The sequence below is a fragment of the Acinonyx jubatus genome, chromosome D3 (genome assembly GCF_027475565.1).
Source record: "Acinonyx jubatus isolate Ajub_Pintada_27869175 chromosome D3, VMU_Ajub_asm_v1.0, whole genome shotgun sequence".
Taxonomy (NCBI): domain Eukaryota; kingdom Metazoa; phylum Chordata; class Mammalia; order Carnivora; family Felidae; genus Acinonyx; species Acinonyx jubatus.
The window spans coordinates 28,291,464-28,310,915 of record NC_069392.1 but is presented as its reverse complement, the minus strand read 5'-3'; the positions used below and the strand labels follow the sequence as shown (position 1 = coordinate 28,310,915).

Sequence of the window (19,452 nt, the reverse complement as noted above, 5' to 3'; positions counted from 1 at the left end):
GAAGGTGCCAAGGATCGTGGGCCCATATTAGGTAATAACACACAGTGCTGGGTCACAAGCCCTGTCACTTCAGAGCACAGATGGTGGTCTGAGTTGCTATGTGTCATGGACATGATGATGGGCAGTATTTTGAAGGGCAGTGGGGGAATGGGCTGCTGGCCTGTCACCTCAGGGGCCTTGATAGGAGTTACAGGGTGGGATATACCCAGGATGCTAGACAGACCAGGAGGCCTGTGGCTGGGACCTGGGGATGGTTTGGCCAGTGTGGAGTCTGACACCTGCCTCTTTACTGGCTCCTCACTGGTGTCCAAGGGCACAAGGTGGCAGCCTCCTGCCCCATGCAGTGCCCACTGCCTCATGATGCTTGCTCTGCCAATCTCTGCAGTTCAGGAAGACAGGCAGCCCGACTCTTCTCCGTGCCTCATGTAGTGCAGCAGGAGACCACCCTGGCCTACCTGGAGAATCAGGTTGCAGCAGCACTCACCCTGCAGTCCAGCCATGAGTACCGCCATTGGCTACTCCTCTACGCTCGGTACCTTGTGAATGAAGGTGAGGTTTCTGGTGGTCCCTCCATCTTCCTGGGTCTGGCTCAATTTCTATCCCAACATGATCTTCCAGAAAGCCCATGAATCAAGGCAGAGATGCAGTGGCCTAGGACTGTCTGCACTCTCCTTCCTCCCAGTCTCCTATGTTTACCCCCAGAGGCCCTGGACTCCAACTGCCCCATCAGCAAGATGGCCCTCAGCCCCCATCTCTTAGCCTGAGCTCTAGTCAAAGCAGCTCAGCAGGCATCCAACCCTATTATAGACTCTGAGACCCTGAATTGGGTAGGCCCTGAGGACCAGGAGGACTGGCAGTAGGAGGGGGTGGGGGCACAGGATGCTTGAACAGACATGCTCCAGAGGAGCAGAAGGCTCAGACTCTTGCCTTCCCTCATACCCTGGAGCTTCAGTGGTAGCTGGTCACCCCAGAGGAGGGCTTCTTCTGGCAATATCCATTGAGCCTGCATCTCTCTTCCTCCAAGCCCCTCCTGCCCTGGAAGGGCCTGCCTGATGTCCAGCACCTCTCCATGGCCTTCTAGCCCAGCTTTCCCTGCCAGCACTTCTGATCTCTCCCACCACCCCCTCTTCCCTTTTCGGTCAGCAGAAAGCTCGGTGTGTTGGAAGAGGTGGACATCCTGTTGTCAGGGCGCCCTGCAATAAATAGACTTTCATCTCTCTGCTAGGCAAGTGTGGGGTTGTTTCTTACCACCTTCCTCCCACTTGTCCTCCAGGGTTGTGGCTTGGGAACTAGCACTCCCAAAACTCCCTGCGTGACCACACAGCTCCAGGCCTGGTCACAGAACTGCCTTCCCCACAGCCTCTCCTGGCCTTCTTGGTTTTGGTTTGCTTTTGACCTCACCCTCCCTATTTTGTTTATAATTTAAAGTACAGAAAAGAGAAAAAAAAAAACGTGCCAAACCCCTACAGATGTCACTTCCAGAGCTCACATGTCACATTGCCTCTGATGACATAATTGTGTGTATATATAAACCTCTGATGACAACAAATATGGCTGACCAACTCAAAGTCCTTGCCAGCAGACTCCAATGATGAGTTTAATTTGCCTCTTCCCGCCCAGTCTGCATGGTTGCCCAGCCTGTGTGGTCACTGAGTCTTCTAAATACTCAGTCTTCCCAAGCCCACACCTTTGCTGGGGTGCTCCTGTCACATCTGAGCCTCATACCCCAATTCCCTGGGCAGACCTGTCCTCTGACTCCTCTAATTTACTTCATCCTGGGTGTTGATCAGGACTCATCCTGACACCCTGAACAAAGTCACTGCCTTCTCTGGGGCCTGCACCTACTTGTGGGATCACTTCTGCTTGCTTCTCTTTCTCCATCTTTCACACATCTGTTCCTGCGTCCAATAACACAAATCACCTCTGTTTTATTTCTTGCTTCCTTGACTATAAAAGGACTAAAATTTTAAAGGGAGACCCCTTTCACTTCTAAAATTCCTCAGATTCCAGCATCACCCTCTTACTCTCCACCCTTATCTTTGGGCGATTTCATCATACCCTATGGCTTCAGCTGCCACCAGTGCTAACAGGCCCCCAGATTCTGCCACCAGCATTTGTGGCACTCCACGTGGCTGTGCCATAACCTGTGAGTTGATGGGCCGGTGACTGCTTCTCCTATCTCCTCTGTTCCATCACCACCTCACTCTAAATTCATACCCTTGCTATCTCTTACTTCCCGAAGGTGCCTCCTGACCCTGCTGATCTCCTCTCACTGTCAACATGTCTTGTCTGAAACAAATCTGACCAGCCCACTCCCCTCCTTCCACAATTCCCACATTTTCCCATCACCTTGGGGAGTTTGTCCCAGAGCTGGCCACATCTCATTTTTCCCATGGGCCCAGCACATAGAGGGGCTGCTGTATATGCTATCAAGGGAGTGGGTTCGTGAGTGAGTCTGTCATTATGGGTGTCAGTGCCCCAAACTGAGAGTCGTTCAGGAGGCTTTTTGCCCAAAGCAGCCAATAAAATAAACATTTGTTCAATCTATTTTGATATACACAACAACTTAGCATATTCTTGATTTTTTATTTCTTTTTGTAATGTGTTCCTATTTCTGTTTTGTTTTGTTGTTTTTGTTTTGTTTTGTTTTTTCCCGTAATTAGGGTTTGAATACCGACTCCGAGAAATATGCAAGGACTTACTGGGTCCGGTTCACTACTCCACTGGAAGCCAGTGGGAGTCAACGGTAGTGGTAGGTGCTGCTTTCATTCTTGCCACAAGAATTCTGTCTTAAAAAGTGAAGGTAGAGATGAAAAATAAGTCAAAGTGCTTTGAAATTCTTCCCCATTAGACTTCTTCAGCACACCGCCTTGGACCCCAGCATCAGTGAGAGGCTGAGATGTCAGTACTGCACTTGTGGGCAGGAGCTGGGTCTTTGGCATCAGTGGCCTAGAGAGTGCTCGGCCACGCGTGCACGTGTGCTGAGGAAAGCTGCCTGCCAGGGGCTGTGGGTTTGTTCAGTAGAGAAGATGAAAGATCTTTCCCTGCTTTCCTGGAGCTCCCAGTCTGGTAGCGAGGCAGACAGAAGCAAGTAAGCAATTCCATCAACAAGATAGTTTTAGACCATGGATTATGCTAAGAAGGAAATAAGTAGAGCAATAAGCCGAAGGTGCCTGGGAATGAGCAGCCAGGGAGGACCCAGAAGGGGACTTTTAGGATGAAACCCAGGGATAAAAATGAGCCAGCTCTGCTGAGACCTGGGAGTCTCCTGGTAAAAGTGATAGTGAATGCAAAGAGGGCGTGGTACATGGGGGCCACTGTGGCTGGAGTATAGTAGGCAAAGGAGAGGGTGGTGTGAGATTAGGTGAGACAGATGAACAGGAAGGAGATCATTGAGACCTTATGAGGAGCTGGAGCTGTTGGAGGAGTTTGTGCAGCGGTGACATGAAGTGACCCAGATCAGTCAGCAGGAGTGATATGAACTGATGTAGCAAAGCAGTAAGAGCTTGTTTTTTGCAGCAGTCTTGCAATAGGTGAAGGTGACTTGGATTGGCACAATGGCCATGGAGAGAGGAAAGGAGAAAGATTCAAGTTGTATTTTGGAGGCAGATCCAACCAGACTTGGTGGGTGGATGGGTGAATATGGAATAGGTTAAGAGAGAATAATGAGTACGCATACAGTTGCCTCCAGAATTTTTGGCTTGCACACACGGCTGCTAATTCATTGAAAGGAACAGGTTGGTGAGGGATGGGAGTTGTAGATATAAGTTAGCTCCCCAGCTTCTTCTTTAGTCACTGAGCAAATACTGATGGAGCACCTGCTGTGGCCAGGCATGGGACAGTGATCAGTGAACAAAGCCGACAGGCCCCACCTTCATAGGTCTACATTCTTGTGCAGAGAAGCAGATTCTAAACAACTGAGCAAGTACCTGTATTGTGATGGGTGGGGGTGGTGCTATGGACAAACATAAAGAGGGCAAGGGGATACTTTCAGGATGCTACTTTATATTGGGTAATCAAGGAAGCCTTAACTAACTGAGCAGAGAGACCAGAAAAGGTGAGGGGCAAAGCCCCACAGATAACTGGAGGAAGAACATCCAGGCAGAGGGAACAGCAAGTTCAGAGGCCCTGAGGTGGCAGGGCTTGCAATGTGGAAGGAATAGCTGAGCAGAATAGCAATGGGAGGGTGAAAAGGGTTGTAGTCAGAAAGGTTGGAGGGTCAAACCTCAGGTTCTATAGGCCATGGTGTGTGCTTGGCCTGTGTGTTTTATTCGATTTTTATTTTGTTGTAATAGATCTTAATTTGGTCAGTTAATAGAATCCTACCTTCAAAGTCCCAATTCCCCTTACACCTTTGCAGGTATGGTGCCACAGTTTTAACATCCACTGTTGTTGCTAAAAATCACTGCTGTAAATCTGATTTCCATTGCTTTGTAAGTTCTTTTGGGATCCTCTCTTATTGTTCTGAAGTTTTACACCATAGTCTGTTTCTTTCATTCATACTGTGCATTTTTCTTGGTTCTCTTCTTCAGTTATATCTTCCTTTCCATTTTCCCCATCATCAGAGAGATGTAATGTCCTCTCTTTTTAAAATCTTCTGTATAATTTTTTTGTAGTTTCAGTTTTCTCCCCAGATTTTCAATTTAGTCTTTTATCTGCTTGAGCATAGTAAGTTTAGTTGTTTTAAAGTTGTATGTCTGATAATTCTGGTATCAGGAATCCTTGTGGATCTGTTTCTCTTGTCTATAGATGTGTCTGTGCTTTCTCATTTATATTCCTATTTCCTTACACGTTTGATTATTTTTAACTGTCTGCTGGACATGTTATTTGAAAAATTATTTGTAGGAATGATATGAGGACTTAGGTAATGTTCCTTTATTTCATGGAGTACTTTTATTTGCTGTTGCCAGTTCTTGAGGCATTAGTACTGCAGGGTTCCCTCAACCCAGTTCAGGGATTTAGGTTTTCTGGGCTGTCTTGGAATTCAAAGCCAGATACTCATTTGTGCAGGGTCTGGTTTACTTCCAGTTTACCTTTATTCTAGGGTACATCCCCTTGGGGTGGCAGCAGAAGGTGGGGGATGACTTACCAGGAACTCCCACTTTTCATTTTGGCCCCTGCTTTGATCCCCCTATGCCCTCAAGTCTGGCAGAAGCTTGCTCAGCCTCTTTCTCATCAATAAATGTTCCTAAGGCAAAGGTGTCATTCTCTGGCCTTCTACCTTCTCCACATGCCAGCTTAATCCTTTGTCACTAGCACATTAGCTGTCTGAATTCTGTTTCTGTTTGTGTAGCTAGGTCCCCAACGGGAAGGGTTCTGAATTATCAGTAAGAGTAAAGCTGTTTCTTTACCACTCATCACCTCCAGAGCACCCTGACAGGACATCTTCTTAGGTGAGAGATAGGCTGGCACATGTCTGACCAACCCTTCTCTGGGCCAAGTTGTAGAGGTTCACTCTGTGATCCAGCAGCCACTCTGGGAGCCTTAGCCTAGGATGTCAGCTGGAGCTCTACTGTGTAGCAGTTTTCTGTCTCAGCCTTAGGGTAAGCATGCTAGGCCAATATGGTGCAGATGGAAGGGGGCACAAGCAGGCCACCAATTATTAGCCATGTGCTCTTTTCTCCCACTCCTTCCTGCTGCTTGTTCGTGCCAGCTCCAAGCAGAATACCTCATTGGAGCTTTGTCTAGGAGAGCCTGGAGCTCTCTTCACAGGAGGGAAGGTGTAGTCCTACCTGCTTTTTACCTTCTGTAAATTACCTAATATAGCTGGTCTGCTCACGGTCCCTGGTATCCATAACAAATGCTTTCAGCTGCAGGTAAATGATACTCCTTCTAATGGTGCTGAAATCTTTTTTTTTCTCTCTCTCTAAGTCATCTGGAGGTAGGTGGTACCCCTATATCTCTGTGATTCTCCTGGCCTTTACCTCGTGGTCACAGGTAGCTTTCATACCCAAGTTCAAGGAAAGAGGATAGTAGGAAGCCAGTACTAGCAACATCAGAAAAGGAAAAGCTACCTGGCACAAAAACAGACACATAGACCAATGGAATAGAATAGAAACCCCAGAACTAGACCCACAGAAGTATGGCCAACTCATCTTTGACAAAGCAGGAAAGAACATCCAATGGAAAAAAGACAGCCTCTTTAACAAATGGTGCTGGGAGAACTGGACAGCAACATGCAGAAGGTTGAAACTAGACCACTTTCTCACACCATTCACAAAAATAAACTCAAAATGGATAAAGGACCTGAATGTGAGAGAGGAAACCATCCAAACCCTAGAGGAGAAAGCAGGAAAAGACCTCTCTGACCTCAGCCGTAGCAATCTCTTACTCGACACATCCCCAAAGGCAAGGGAATTAAAAGCAAAAATGAACTACTGGGACCTTATGAAGATAAAAAGCTTCTGCACAGCAAAGGAAACAACCAACAAAACGAAAAGGCAACCAACGGAATGGGAAAAGATATTTGCAAATGACATGTCGGACAAAGGGCTAGTATCCAAAATCTATAAAGAGCTCACCAAACTCCACACCCGTAAAACAAATAACCCAGTGAAGAAATGGGCAGAAAACATGAATAGACACTTCTCTAAAGAAGACATCCGGATGGCCAGCAGGCACATGAAAAGATGCTCAACGTCGCTCCTTATCAGGGAAATACAAATCAAAACCACACTCAGATATCACCTCAAGCCAGTCAGAGTGGCCAAAATGAACAAATCAGGAGACTATAGATGCTGGCGAGGATGTGGAGAAACGGGAACCCTCTTGCACTGTTGGTGGGAATGCAAACTGGTGCAGCCGCTCTGGAAAGCAGTGTGGAGGTTCCTCAGAAAATTAAAAATAGACCTACCCTATGACCCAGCAATAGCACTGCTAGGAATTTACCCAAGGAATACAGGAGTACTGATGCACAGGGGCACTTGTACCCCAATGTTTATAGCAGCACTCTCAACAATAGCCAAATTATGGAAAGAGCCTAAATGTCCATCAACTGATGAATGGATAAAGAAATTGTGGTTTATATACACAATGGAGTACTACAGGGCAATGAGAAAGAACAAAATATGGCCCTTTGTGGCAACGTGGATGGAACTGGAGAGTGTGATGCTAAGTGAAATAAGCCATACAGAGAAAGACAGATACCATATGGTTTCACTCTTATGTGGATCCTGAGAAACTTGACAGAAACCCATGGGGGAGGGGAAGGAAAAAAAAAAAGAGGTTAGAGTGGGAGAGAGCCAAAGCATAAGAGACTCTTAAAAACTGAGAACAAACTGAGGGTTGATGTGGGGTGGGAGGGAGAGGAAGGTGGGGGTTGGGTATTGAGGAGGGCACCTTTTGGGATGAGCACTGGGTGTTGTATGGAAACCAATTTGACAATAAACTTCATATATTGAAAAAAGAAAGAGAGAGAGAGAGAGGAATGAAGGAAGGAAGGAAGGAAGGAGAAGGAGAAGGAGAAGGAGAAGAGAAGGAGAAGGAGAAGGAACCCAGAAGTTAGTCCATGCTTCACAGGCAACCAGCAAATCACTTGAGCACACTCGTTGCAAGGGAGCCTAGGGAAGTGAGCAATTAAAGAGTATGTAGAAGAGGTCTTAGAGCAGGTGTAGAAATAGCCAACTCCTGACCTCAGCACTAGGCTGAATTTATTCTTTTTAAAAAAGCAAAACTGCTTTGTAGTCTCTTTATCGAGATACTGAGGGCAGGTTTGAATATGAACACTGTACTCTTGTTGAGTTTCTTTGTGAGCACTTTTATGGTAAGAATTGATCCTTAAAATGGAACTGGTTCTCAAGGTAGCTGGGAAAATGGAGCGGTGGATGGAAGGTGGACTGAAAACCAGCAGTGCTGACTCAGCAGCCAGCCCTCCCAAGAGGCTCATTAGAAAGCATCATTTAATATATTTAAGAGCCACTTATACTCCCTTTCTTTGAACTATCTGTTGAAATACTTTATTGCCATGTGTTCTTACTGGGTTTGTAGGAGCTCTTTATATACTGGGAAATTACTCTTTGTGATATGAGCTACCAGTTTGCTTCAGGAGACCCCAAAGGTCCAGGCTCTTTCCCTCAAAGATCATTGTTCAGTGTTGAAGGGTTGGACCAGTCTTCGTGGTGGGACCTGTGACAATGGCCAGAGAGGTAGTAATGAGCTGTGTCCCACGCTGCTGCCTTAAACAGTAGAGAGACATACTGAGAGCCCAGAGTGGGAGGTGGTACTTGGTGGCAGTTGGTATTGACATAAGCCTTCAGGCCAGAGGGCAGATCCTCTTGCAGCTTGCCCCTGGTGCCGCAGGCAGGCAGTACGTTCTGCTTTGTTTATGCAGTTTACTTCATCCCCTTTTATCTTTTTTTAATTAAAATTTTCAGGTTTTTAATTTAAAATTTTATTTTGGCTGGTAATATAGTCACATAGTTCAAAAATTAAAAGGTACAATAGTTTTGAAATAAGCTTTGTTGTTTTGGTGGGGTTGTTTTTTGGTTTTTGTTCTACTTGTACTTGCATTTATTTTATGTGGAATTTACTCCCAGGCCATAAATTTTTGTTCAGTTTCTTCTGGGGTATCTTTTTCTTCCGTGCAGCCTCCTCTTCTGGTTTAGGAACAATCTCCTTTTCAATAAAGATCGGCTCAGTGTGGCAGGAAGAGCTCATATATGGGTCAGTCCAAACATGACCTCTGTAAGTTCTACGCTGCATCTTGGGGTTTTGTTCACCTGAATGTGCTGCTCAATGACCAGAGAATCTACATCCAAACCCTTAAGTTCAGCATTACTCTTAGCATTTTTAAGCATGTGTAGTAAAAATTGAGTGCTCTGTTTGAGCCTCTGGTTCTGTGTCCAGCCCCACTCTTTGGCCTGGGCATACCTACCACCTCCACCATTGTAGTAACAGAATGGCACACATTGCTTCTATAAAGTGACAGTCTTCAGATACTTGGTGACTTTTCGGATATGCATACCCTTGATGCTTGTGCAAGTTCACATGCATTCATAAAGTGAACACAAAGCTTTGAACCTCTTGATTTGTATGATTTTGTAGGACTTTCTGGGTCAAGTGAATAGTGACCATTTGCAGAGATCACCTCAGACCACTTCTAGGAAGAGCAAAAATAAGTCTTGAAGTCAGAAACTAAAGGCTTCTCTACCTTTTGTCTTCTTTTTCAAAATTCTTACGGCTATTCAGGGTCCCTTGAGATTGCATATGAATTTTAAGATGAATTATTCTATTTCTGTGAAAAACACCATTAAGATTTTGATACAGAGTGCATTAAATCTATAGATTGTTTCTGGTGTTACTGACATCTTAATATTAAATCTTCCAATCCATGAACAGAGGATGTCTTTCCGTTTACCTTTAATTTCTTTCAGCAATATTTTATAGTTTTCAGTGTACTAGTCTTTTACCTCTTTGGTCAAGTTTATTTCTAAGTATTTTATTCCTCAGAGACTATTGTAAATGGAATTGTTTTCTTAGTTTCATTTTCAGAATGTTTGTTGTTGGTGTACAAAAATGCAACTGATTTTTGTGTAATTTCTTATTGTGCAAATTTGCTGAATTCACTTATTCTAACAGGTTTTTTTTATAGAGCCTTTGGGGTTTTCTACATATAAGATGATGTTGTCTACAAACAAGAAAGATTTATTTCTTCCTTTCCAATTTGGATGCCTTTTATTTCATTTTCTCTCCTCATTGCTCTGGTTAGAACTTCCAGTACTCTGGTAAAAGCTAGGATTCTTGCCTTGTTCCTGACTTTGGAGCAAAAGCTTTCAGTCTTTTAACATTGAGTGTGATGTTTTCTTATATGGCCTTTATTATACTGAGGTGGACTACTTCTGTTACTAGTCTTTGGAGTGTTTTTGGAATGAGAGAGTGTTGAACTTTGTCAAAAATTTTTGCATCAATTGAAGATTGTTAATAATTCTTTAAATGTTTGGTGAAATTCACCAACGAAGCCATTTGGGCAGTCATTGGGTCTTTTTTTGTTGAGAGATTTGTGATTACTGATTCAATATCCTTGCTAGTTATAGATCTGTTCAGATTTTCTATTTCTTTATGATTCAGTCTTGGTAGGCTGTGTGTTTCTAGGAATTTGTCCATATTGTCTAGGTTGTTCAGTTTGTTGGTGTACAATTGTTTGTGTAAAATTGTTTATTTATAATGTTTACTTTTATGGCATCAGTTGTAATGCCCCTGTTTCATTTCTGATTGTGATTCAAGTCTTCTCTTTTTTTTTTTTCTTAATCCATCTAGGCAAAAGTTTATCAATTTTGATGACCTTTTCAAATAATATGTTTCGATTTCATTATTTTCTCTATTTTTCTATTCTCCATTTTATTTTCACTTGTGTGATTTTCTTGCTTCTGCTTGATTTGGGTTAGGTTGCTTTTATTTTTCTAGTTTCAAAGATGGAAGGTTATGTTACTGATTTGAGGTCTGTCTTTGTATATTCTTAAAGCTATGAATTTCTGCTAATGACTGCTTTTGCTGCATCCTGTCATTCTTGGTATATTGTTTTCATTTTCATTTGTCTCAGATATTCTCTAATTTCCCTTGTGATTTCTTCTTTGAATCATTGGTTAACAATATGTTGTCTCACATTTGCAGATTGTCCAGTTTTCCATTAGCTTTTGATTTCTGGTTTCATTCCATTAATTGGAAAAGATACTTCTATGATTTCAGTCTTTTTAAACCTATTGATATTTGTTTGTGACCTAACATGTGGTCTTTCCTGGAGAATGTTCAGTGTGCACCTGAGAAAAATGTATCCTGTTGTTGGGTGTGATGTTCTATATATGTATGTAAGGTACAATTGGTCTATATTGTTTTTTAGGTCTTCGTATTCCTTATTGATCTCTCTGGTTGTTCTGTCCATTATTGAGAATGGGATATTCAAGTGTCCTACAGTTATTGTAGAACTATATATTTTTCCTTTCAACTCGATGTTTTCTTCATATATTTAGGAGCTCTGATGTTTGGTGCATATGTTTATAATTGTTACATCTTCTTTGGGAAGTTGACCCTTTTATCATTATACAATGTCTCTTGTATACTTTATGAGAGACAGAGAGACACGTATACATACATTATACTTTTGTCTCTTGTAATAGTTTTTGAAATAATATCTATTTTGCATGAAACTAGTATAGCCATCTCTTCTGTATTTTGGTTACTATTTCCATGAACTGTCTCTCTCTGTCCTTTCATATTCAACCTATGTGTGCCCTTAGATCTAAAGTGAGTTCCTTGTAGGTAGCATATGGTTGGATCCTGGTTTCTTACCCATTTTTTTAATTGGGGAGTTTAATCCATTTACACTTAAAGTAATTACTGACAGATAAAGACTTAATATTGTCATTTTGTTACTTATTTTCTGTATGTTTTATAGCTTTTTATCCCTCATTCCCTCCTTTGCTATTTTACTTTGCATTTAGTTAATTTTTTTAGTGATATGTTTTGATTCTCTCCTCTTTTCATTTTGTGTATATTCTATAGATATTTTCTTTTTGATAACCATAGGGAAAACAAAAACATTCTAAAGTTCTAGCAGTCTATTTTAAACTAATAACAGTTTAATTTCACTTGTATACAAAAACATTGCCTACTCCTTTACAGTTCCACTCCATCCACTTTGTTATTGAAGGCACAAATTATATCTTTTTATATTCTATAACCTTTAACATAGATTTATAATTTCTTATGCTTTTGTCTTTTAAATCTTATAAAAGAATAAAAAATGGAATTACCAAACAAATGTACACAATATGGGTTTTTATATTTGTCCTTGTTTTCACCTTTACCAGAAAACTTTATATTTTATTGTCTAGCATCCTTTTATTTCAACTTGAAGGACTCCCTTTAGCATTTCTTATAGGGTAGTTCTAATCATAATGAATCCATCAGTTTATTTATCTGGGAATGTGTTCATTTCTTTCTTGTTTTTGAAGGATAGTTTTGCTGGATATGGTATTCTCAGATATCAGTTTTTCTCTGGCCTTTAGTGTTCCTGCTGAGAAATCACTGATTGTCTTATTGAGGATGCTTTTTACATAATGAGCCACTTTTCTTCTTTCAAGATTATCTCTTTGTCTTTGACTTCACATAATTTGATTAAAATGTGTCACAGTATGAGTTCATTTGGGATTTTCCTACACAGAGTATTTGTTGAGCTTGGATTTGCAAATCCGTGTCTTTCCTCAAACCTGGGAACGTTTCAGCCATTATTTCTCCAAATAAGTTGTCTTCCCCTTTCTCTCTCTGTTATTCTTCTGGGACTTACATAATGCATGTATTGGTCTGCTTGATGGTGTCCTATAAGTCTCTTATGCTGTTTTCTCTTTTCTTCGTTCTGTTTTCTTTTTGCTGTTCAGATTCAATAATTTTAAATAACTTGAATTCAAGTTTATTTATTCTTTCTTCTGTCTATTCAAGTCTACTGTTGAACCCCTCTAGTGAATTTTTCTATTTAGCTACTATGTTTTTAAGCTCCAGAATTTGGTTTGGTTCTTTTTTATAATTTCTGTCTCTTTGTTAATATTCTCATTCTGTTCACATATCATTTTCCTAATATGTCTGTTCATGTTCTCTTTGAGAATATTTAAGACAATAGTTTTAAAGTCTTTGTCACATAAGTTCTAAGCCTGTGTTTCCTTAGGGTCAGTTTCTGGAGGTTTATTTTGTTATTTTGAATGGGCCATGTTTCTTTGTTTCTTTGAATGCCCTGTCATCTTTTGCTGAATATTGGGCATTTGAAAAAAAAGGCCACCTTTCCAGTCTTTGCAGACTGGCTCCCCTACTCAGCTGGTCATGAAGGCTCTTGGTCCTCCAGCCTTTTCTGGGGATGCCTTTTTCCCAGGTCTTTGCTTGTGCTTTTCTTCCATTTCCCCATTTACGTAGCTGCTTTTAAGTGTTTCACTTTCCCTAGAAATCTCACTCCTGCTTCTTTTCATAACCTTAGATGTTCTGTTGTATTCTACTCATTGTATCCTTTCCATAGGCATCCACAGGTCCACAGGTCCCCTACAGCTCTCAGTTACCACTTTGCCCACCACTGCCCTTTTGCAGCCTCCATCATGATATCTAAACTATGCCATTGTTCCCATCAGCACTCTCTGTTCATTTAGGTTTTCTTTAATGGCTTTCAATACAGTTTTATAACTTTCAGCACATAGGCCATCCATGTCTTTTGTTAGATTTATTCTTAGATGTTTTATAATTGTGGCTATTCTAAACAGTATATTGTCCTATTTATGTTTTCTAATTATTCATTGCTGCTGTATATATATATAAATGCATTTGGTTTTGGTATTTTAGTCACCAAACATCTTTCTACACGTTTTTGTTATGTTTATTATTATTATTATTATTATTATTATTAATTTATCAGTAGTTTTGTGTTTTCTGTGTAGAGTAAGCAGCCAAATCATCTTAAATAGTTGTTTTATTTTCTGTTTTCCAATTCTTGTGCCTTTTTTCTGTAATATTAAAACCTATTAAATTAATAAGCTTTCTAAGATTAAATTATCCTCAATTTCTTGGATAAACAATAACTTGGTCATAGTATCTTTTCATTCACTGTTAGAACTAATTGCTGATAATTTATTAGAGATTTGTACACCTGATTTCATGGGTGAAATTGGCCTGGGATCTTTCATTCTCATTTTATTTTTGTCTGGTTTTAGAATCAAGGTTATTTTGTCTCATAGAATGTATTGGGGGTAGTTCCTCTTTTTTTGTTCTTTGAGTTTATATAAATTTGGAAAAATCGGTTCCTTGGAAGTTTCTTAAACATCAGTTTACAAAACTAGTATACCTGTTATTTTCCTTGTGGTAAGATTTAACTCCTATTTTCTATTTATTTTTGAATTGATTTAGATAAATTATATTTTCCTAGGAATTAGTCCATTTTGTCTAAATGTTCAGTTTTGTTGGCATAAAGTTGTTGATCAATAAATGATCAGACAAATGACTTGTCTTTATTCATCTTTTCTATCAAAAGTTTTTAATTTCATTGATTTCAATTCTTTATTATCTCATTTTCTTTTTAAAAATGTTTTTTCTTGGGGTTCCTGGGTCGCTCTGTCGGTTAAACATCCAACTTTGGATCAGGTCATGATCTCACAGTTCGCAAATTTGAGCACCACATCGGGCTATGTGCTGTCAGCACAGAACCCACTTCAGATCATCTATCCCCCTCTCTCTCTGCTTATCTCTCTCTCTCCAAAATAAAATAAATAAGTTTTTTTGATGTCTTTTTTCTTTCTTATTTTATTTTATTTTATTTTAGTGTGTGTGTGTGTGTGTGTGTGTGTGTGTGTGTTGTTTTTTTGTTGTTTTTGTTTTTCTGATACCTAAGTTGGACTCGGGTAATTGGTTGTCATTTTTGTATGTACTCTGATAGATGTTTTATGTTTTTAAGTATCCTTATAAGAGCCCCTCTTCTGTTGCATTTCACCATTTTCGCAGTATATAGTGTTTTTATTGCCATTCACTTGTAAGTCATTTTTAGTTTCAATTAACAATTTCATTAATTAATTGATTAATTAGATTCATGAGTTCTATTTGTGTCTTAGTTAGAGAACATGAGCTATATCAGGGGTTGGCAAATTTCTTCTGTCAGGGACCAGAGAGTAAACATGTCAGGCTTTGCAAATTCATGCAGTCTCTGTACAACTGCTTGACTCTGCTGTTGTAACATGGTATATAAACAAAAGGACGGGTGTGGCTGCATTTTGATAAAATTATTTACAAAAACATATAGTAGGCTGTATTCGACCATGCCAATCTGCAGTCTACATGATGCCTATTTTTTGAGGTTTACTTTTAGAGCAATTTTTTGTATTTCTATGTGTGCCAAAGAACATGTATTTTCATTTTGTATATGTCCATTAAGTCTTATTTACTAAATGTTCAGTTCAGATTACCTGAATCTGCAGCTTTTTCACTTTCTGACCCATCACTAGTTGGTTTTTGTATTAAAATCTCCCTGAGGGTGGTTTTGTCCCTCTCTTTGACTTTCTCTTTCCTCAGCAACTTTTTTGTCGTGAAGTCCTCTTTGGTAATTGTAAAATACTGGCTCTCTTTTTACTCTTTACTAACATATCTCTCTCCAACTTTTAACCCTTCTGCATCCATGTTTATATGTTTCTTACTAACATTGGATGGCTGGCTTTTATTTTATCTAATCTGACAAGCTTTTTTTTTTTTTCCCCTCATTGCTAAGCTCAAACCATTTACATTTTTTGTTTTCTTGGTTTTCTTAAGGCTAATATAAACTTTAGCCATGTTGATCACATTTCTTTTCATGTCTCTTAGCATTGTCTGGATTTATCTTCTCTTCAAGTATTTCCTCCAAAACATTTTCACGGTGGATCTTTTTTGTGGCAAACCTTTTGAGGTCTTATAAGCCTAAGAATACTTTTCATTATACCCTTTAATATGAATACCTATTTGGGTAAAAAAGTTTAGGTTATGAGGTTTTTTCCCAGTATATTATAAATACTACTTTATTGTGTATCTTGGTATCTCTCCTTTTGTAGGTAATATGCTCTTGTTTTTTAGAAACTTTCAGAATGTTTGTGTCTTTGATATCCTCAAATTCTGTATATTTTATCCTAACATGTCTAGATACCAGCTTTTCCATATCTTTTTTTCCCCCAGTTTTGTGAAAAATGTTGTTGGTATTTTAATAGGGATTGCATTAAATCTGTAGATTGCTTTGGGTGATCTGGACATTTTTACAATATTGGTCCTTCCAATCTATGAACATGAAATATCTTTCCATTTATTTGTGTCTTCAGTTTCTTTTATCAATGTTTTACAGTTTTTGTGGAGTACAAGTCTTCCTAGGTATTTTATTGTTCTTGGTGCAGTTGTAAATGGGATTGTTTCCTTATTTTCTATTCTGCTACTTCGTTATTAGTGTGAAGAAATGTAAGATTTCTATATATTAACTTTTTGCTGTGATTTTACTAAACTCATTTATCAGTTTTAGTTTTTTGGTGGAGTCTTTAGGGTTTTCTACATATAATATAATATATTACAATAGTGTAATATATTATAATGGTATAGTATAATAGTGTCATGCAATCTGCAAATGGTGAAAGTTTTACTTCTTACCAATTTAGATGCCTATTTCTTTTTCTTATCTGACTGCTGTGGCTAGGACTTACAGTACTATGTTGAATAAAAGTAGAGAGAGTGGACACCTTTGTCTTATTACTGATCTTAGAGGAAAAGCTCTGTTTTTCACCACTGAAATATGTTAGTTGTGTGGTTTTCATATATGACCTTTATTATGTTTCCATATCTTACATGATCAGCATTCATGGAGGCTTTCAACCTAAGGCCATTTGATTTTATTATATGAAATCCACCTGTATTATTTCCTTAAATATTTCCTACTCTCTTCTTTCTCTCTTCTGGGACCCATTATGTAGATATTGCGCCCATTTGCTGCCTCCTTCTGCCTTTACTTTTCCCATACAATTTCTCCTCTTACTTCCCCTCTCTTGCCTCTCTCCTCAAGCATGATCTGTGGTCCTCCATCTGACTCTACTCTGACTTGGTCTTCAGTAGTGTCTGTTCTCCCACAAATCCCATCTCCTTCAATGACTATGTTGCTCATACTTAATATCTACACTTGGTTCTTTTCTGTAATTCCTTGTCTTGTTACCATGCTTATCTTAACATCTTGGGCCTTCCTTCACTTCCAATGGTCAGTGTTGTTGGTTGGTGGTTTTTTTCTTTGCAGCAGATGTGCTCCTCAGGGTTCTGTGCAGTGGAGACCCCTCCTCACACTACATGTTGCAGGAGAACCCAGGCAGACCATGGTGCCAGTGCACCCAGGCATGAAAGATTCCTGGCAAAGCCCAAGGGCAGAGGCCCCAGGATTATAAAACCAAGGCCAGCCACTGCCTCCCAGGTGCTTCTTCTCCCTTGAATTTGACCTCAGTCCCCTAGAGAAAATCCACATGAGGGAACAGCCATTCCTGGATGGCTATCCACCTGTCCCTCTACCCTAATATCCTACTTCTGTCCTGGTCTGGAAGGCCAAGCTACCATGGCCACTAATCAGTACAGTTCAAGGCCAGTGGTGATTATGCCAGCAAACTTAGGGGACACAGAGGAGCAGAACCTACCCTGGTTTTCTTTGCTGTATCCTTGCACTGTGTCCTTTCCCTACTCCCTGCCACTCCATCCCACATGCCCCAGCTCACACTTTTGGCTTGCCTAGGACTTGCCAGCATGTAGAGAAATTGCTCTCATCCATCTGTAGTTTCTCCAGGGGGTCTCTGGGGGTCAGATGGGAAGACAAAATTTCTCTGCCAGGCCAGGGAAGTCCCCCCATCTTTCAGGTCTCCTCACTGACACTTGAATTTAACTGTCACTCTTTGTGTCCACAGGGTCTCCGGAAGAGGGAGCTGTTGAAGGAGCTACTGCCAGTCATTGGGCAGAATCTCCGCTTTCAGCGCCTCTTCACCGAGTGTCAGGAGCAGCTCGATATCCTGAGGGACAAGTAGCCTGCCTAGGCCTCCCCTGGCTACAGCAAGGGCAGGGCCACACTCTCGCCGCTGACAACACAGAGGACCACCTCTCACCTCGTCAGGCTACAGAAGGACGAGGAGACACTGGCAAGAGGTGGGCTGTCCCGTGCCAGCACCAACCCAGCTTCCTGGGCAGACTTCCCCTATTTCCTGGGCCTGTTGCTCCCTCAGAAGGGGGAACCTCTGCCAGCCAGCTCCCTCCAGGACCCCTGTGCAGAGCTGGGGCTGGGGCCCTGCCCTGCTGCCCTGGGGTCAGTGAGGCACTCCCAGGCCTGCCGTCTCCAGCACGGTCCCAAGGTGGACGCTAGTCCCTGCCACTGCAGGCACCGTGCTGCTTCAGCTATGACGAATGAGCCATTTGTGAAAGAGAACCCCGAAATGTTAGTGTATTATGCGGTCAGTAGACTGACCCCGAGACCTATGTAAAAGGAAAGCCTATTCCAACACGGACTATTTTTGTACTAGAATTTGCTAACTTGTAATATGGAATTTTCCTTTTGGCCAATAATCAGGATTTCCCCTATAAGTCACTTGGACATTGGTCACTTGTAGGAAATTTAAACTCTAATTATGACAGCTACATTGAAAAATAATTGTACTGAAATTAACTTGTCTATCTTCATTTGGTTTTAATTTTTAAATGTTTGTAAAAAGAGACTGTTTTTTGGGGGAATGGGGCAGAGGGGTGGGCGATTTCTTTTGTAAGTGTAAAATAAATGAACACGCATTGGATACCAAATCATCCTGGCTTCCCCTGCCTTTTCCTTCTAACTTCCACCTTCCCCTGAAATGGGCAATAATGGAACATCAGAACCAGAAAGGATTTTTGATGTCATCTATTGGCCCCAGCCTGTCTGTGCAGAAATTCTTTCCCACTGTGGAGGTCACTTTGAAGGATCTGAGGCTGAGCTGGGGGTAACCGATAGGCCACCTCACATAAGTCTCTTCCCAAGCCATGCCTCAAAGTTCTTCTGGTGGTGGGGCCCCTTGGTCTCTGATCATACTGGCAACCAAGAGCTACAGCTGACTTGCCAATTTCATGGAAGGAAATCAGTAAGTACAGGCTTGAGTTTTCTGAAGAATTACCTGAAAGCTGGGATTTTCTTAGAAAGTGGTCCAGAGGCTGACCCACAGGAGAGGAAATAGCTAGAATCACGGAAACCTCAAGTGTGGTAAGGACTGAGCACCTTTACCTCTGTGTTATGCACCTCACTGTTGCCTCCCTGCCAGCTGTGTGGGATCTCAAGTCTGGAAACAGAGACCTGGATTCGGAATTAGAAGGCCTGGGTGACTTTGGCCACTGATAACCCTCTCTGGATGCTTCCTTACTTAGTGTCCATCTTACTGCCTTCTCATTCATGTCAAGTGGCTGGATGAGACACCAGCATACATGCATGCCTGACCAAGCCAGAGTACAGAGTGCATGTGGGTATGAATACCTCAAAAGCCAGGCTACAAGTATGAGCCCTTCTTTAAGGAATGAGGAACCAGAGATGCTATGTGGGTCAGTCAACTCCCCAGACAACTCTGCAGCAAAGCATTAAGAAATTTTTGGAGCCACAGAATGCACATGGCCTCAGGACTGACAGGCTTGCTGAAGTCCAAACCAGCAAAACTCTGGGCCTTGCTTTTCAGCTGTCAAATGGTGATGAGGTTAAGAAAACCTGCATGGTTGTAAGGACTAACTGGGATCATGTAGTTAAAGTCCTGACACTTAACAAATACCTCCTTGAAGAAAATTTTGACAATCAGTGTTTTAACACTCTTATTTGGAGAGGAGAAGTTAAGCAGAAAGATGTCAGGGACTTCCACTTCCAGCCAAGATGGAGTAACAGAAACCAAATCGACCGTCCTGCCTGAACCAACCAAAAAAGCCAGTCAACATACATGAAACGATGATCTCAAG

The 19,452-nt window shown here is 41.2% G+C and overlaps 1 protein-coding gene and 1 pseudogene across 5 annotated transcripts in view; one reads left to right on the top strand and one right to left on the bottom strand.

The window, feature by feature from the left end:
- The window catches only part of LOC106983596 (protein HIRA), a 104,936-nt gene extending 86,651 nt beyond the window's left edge, over window positions 1-18,285 (top strand). For 4 of the 5 annotated variants that reach the window (XM_027049622.2, XM_053206324.1, XM_053206325.1 and 1 more), the window contains 2 exons: window positions 386-549; window positions 17,406-18,285. In XM_027049622.2, the coding sequence (XP_026905423.1) occupies window positions 386-549; window positions 17,406-17,854 (613 nt within the window). In that variant the 3' untranslated portion in view covers window positions 17,855-18,285. Of the gene's footprint in view, window positions 1-385; window positions 550-2,663; window positions 2,753-17,405 lie in introns of all 5 variants that reach the window. The other variant, XM_027049623.2, reaches the window with a different exon arrangement.
- On the bottom strand, window positions 8,431-9,169 carry LOC106983586 (60S ribosomal protein L17-like; annotated as a pseudogene).
- Window positions 18,286-19,452: the final 1,167 nt, after the last annotated feature.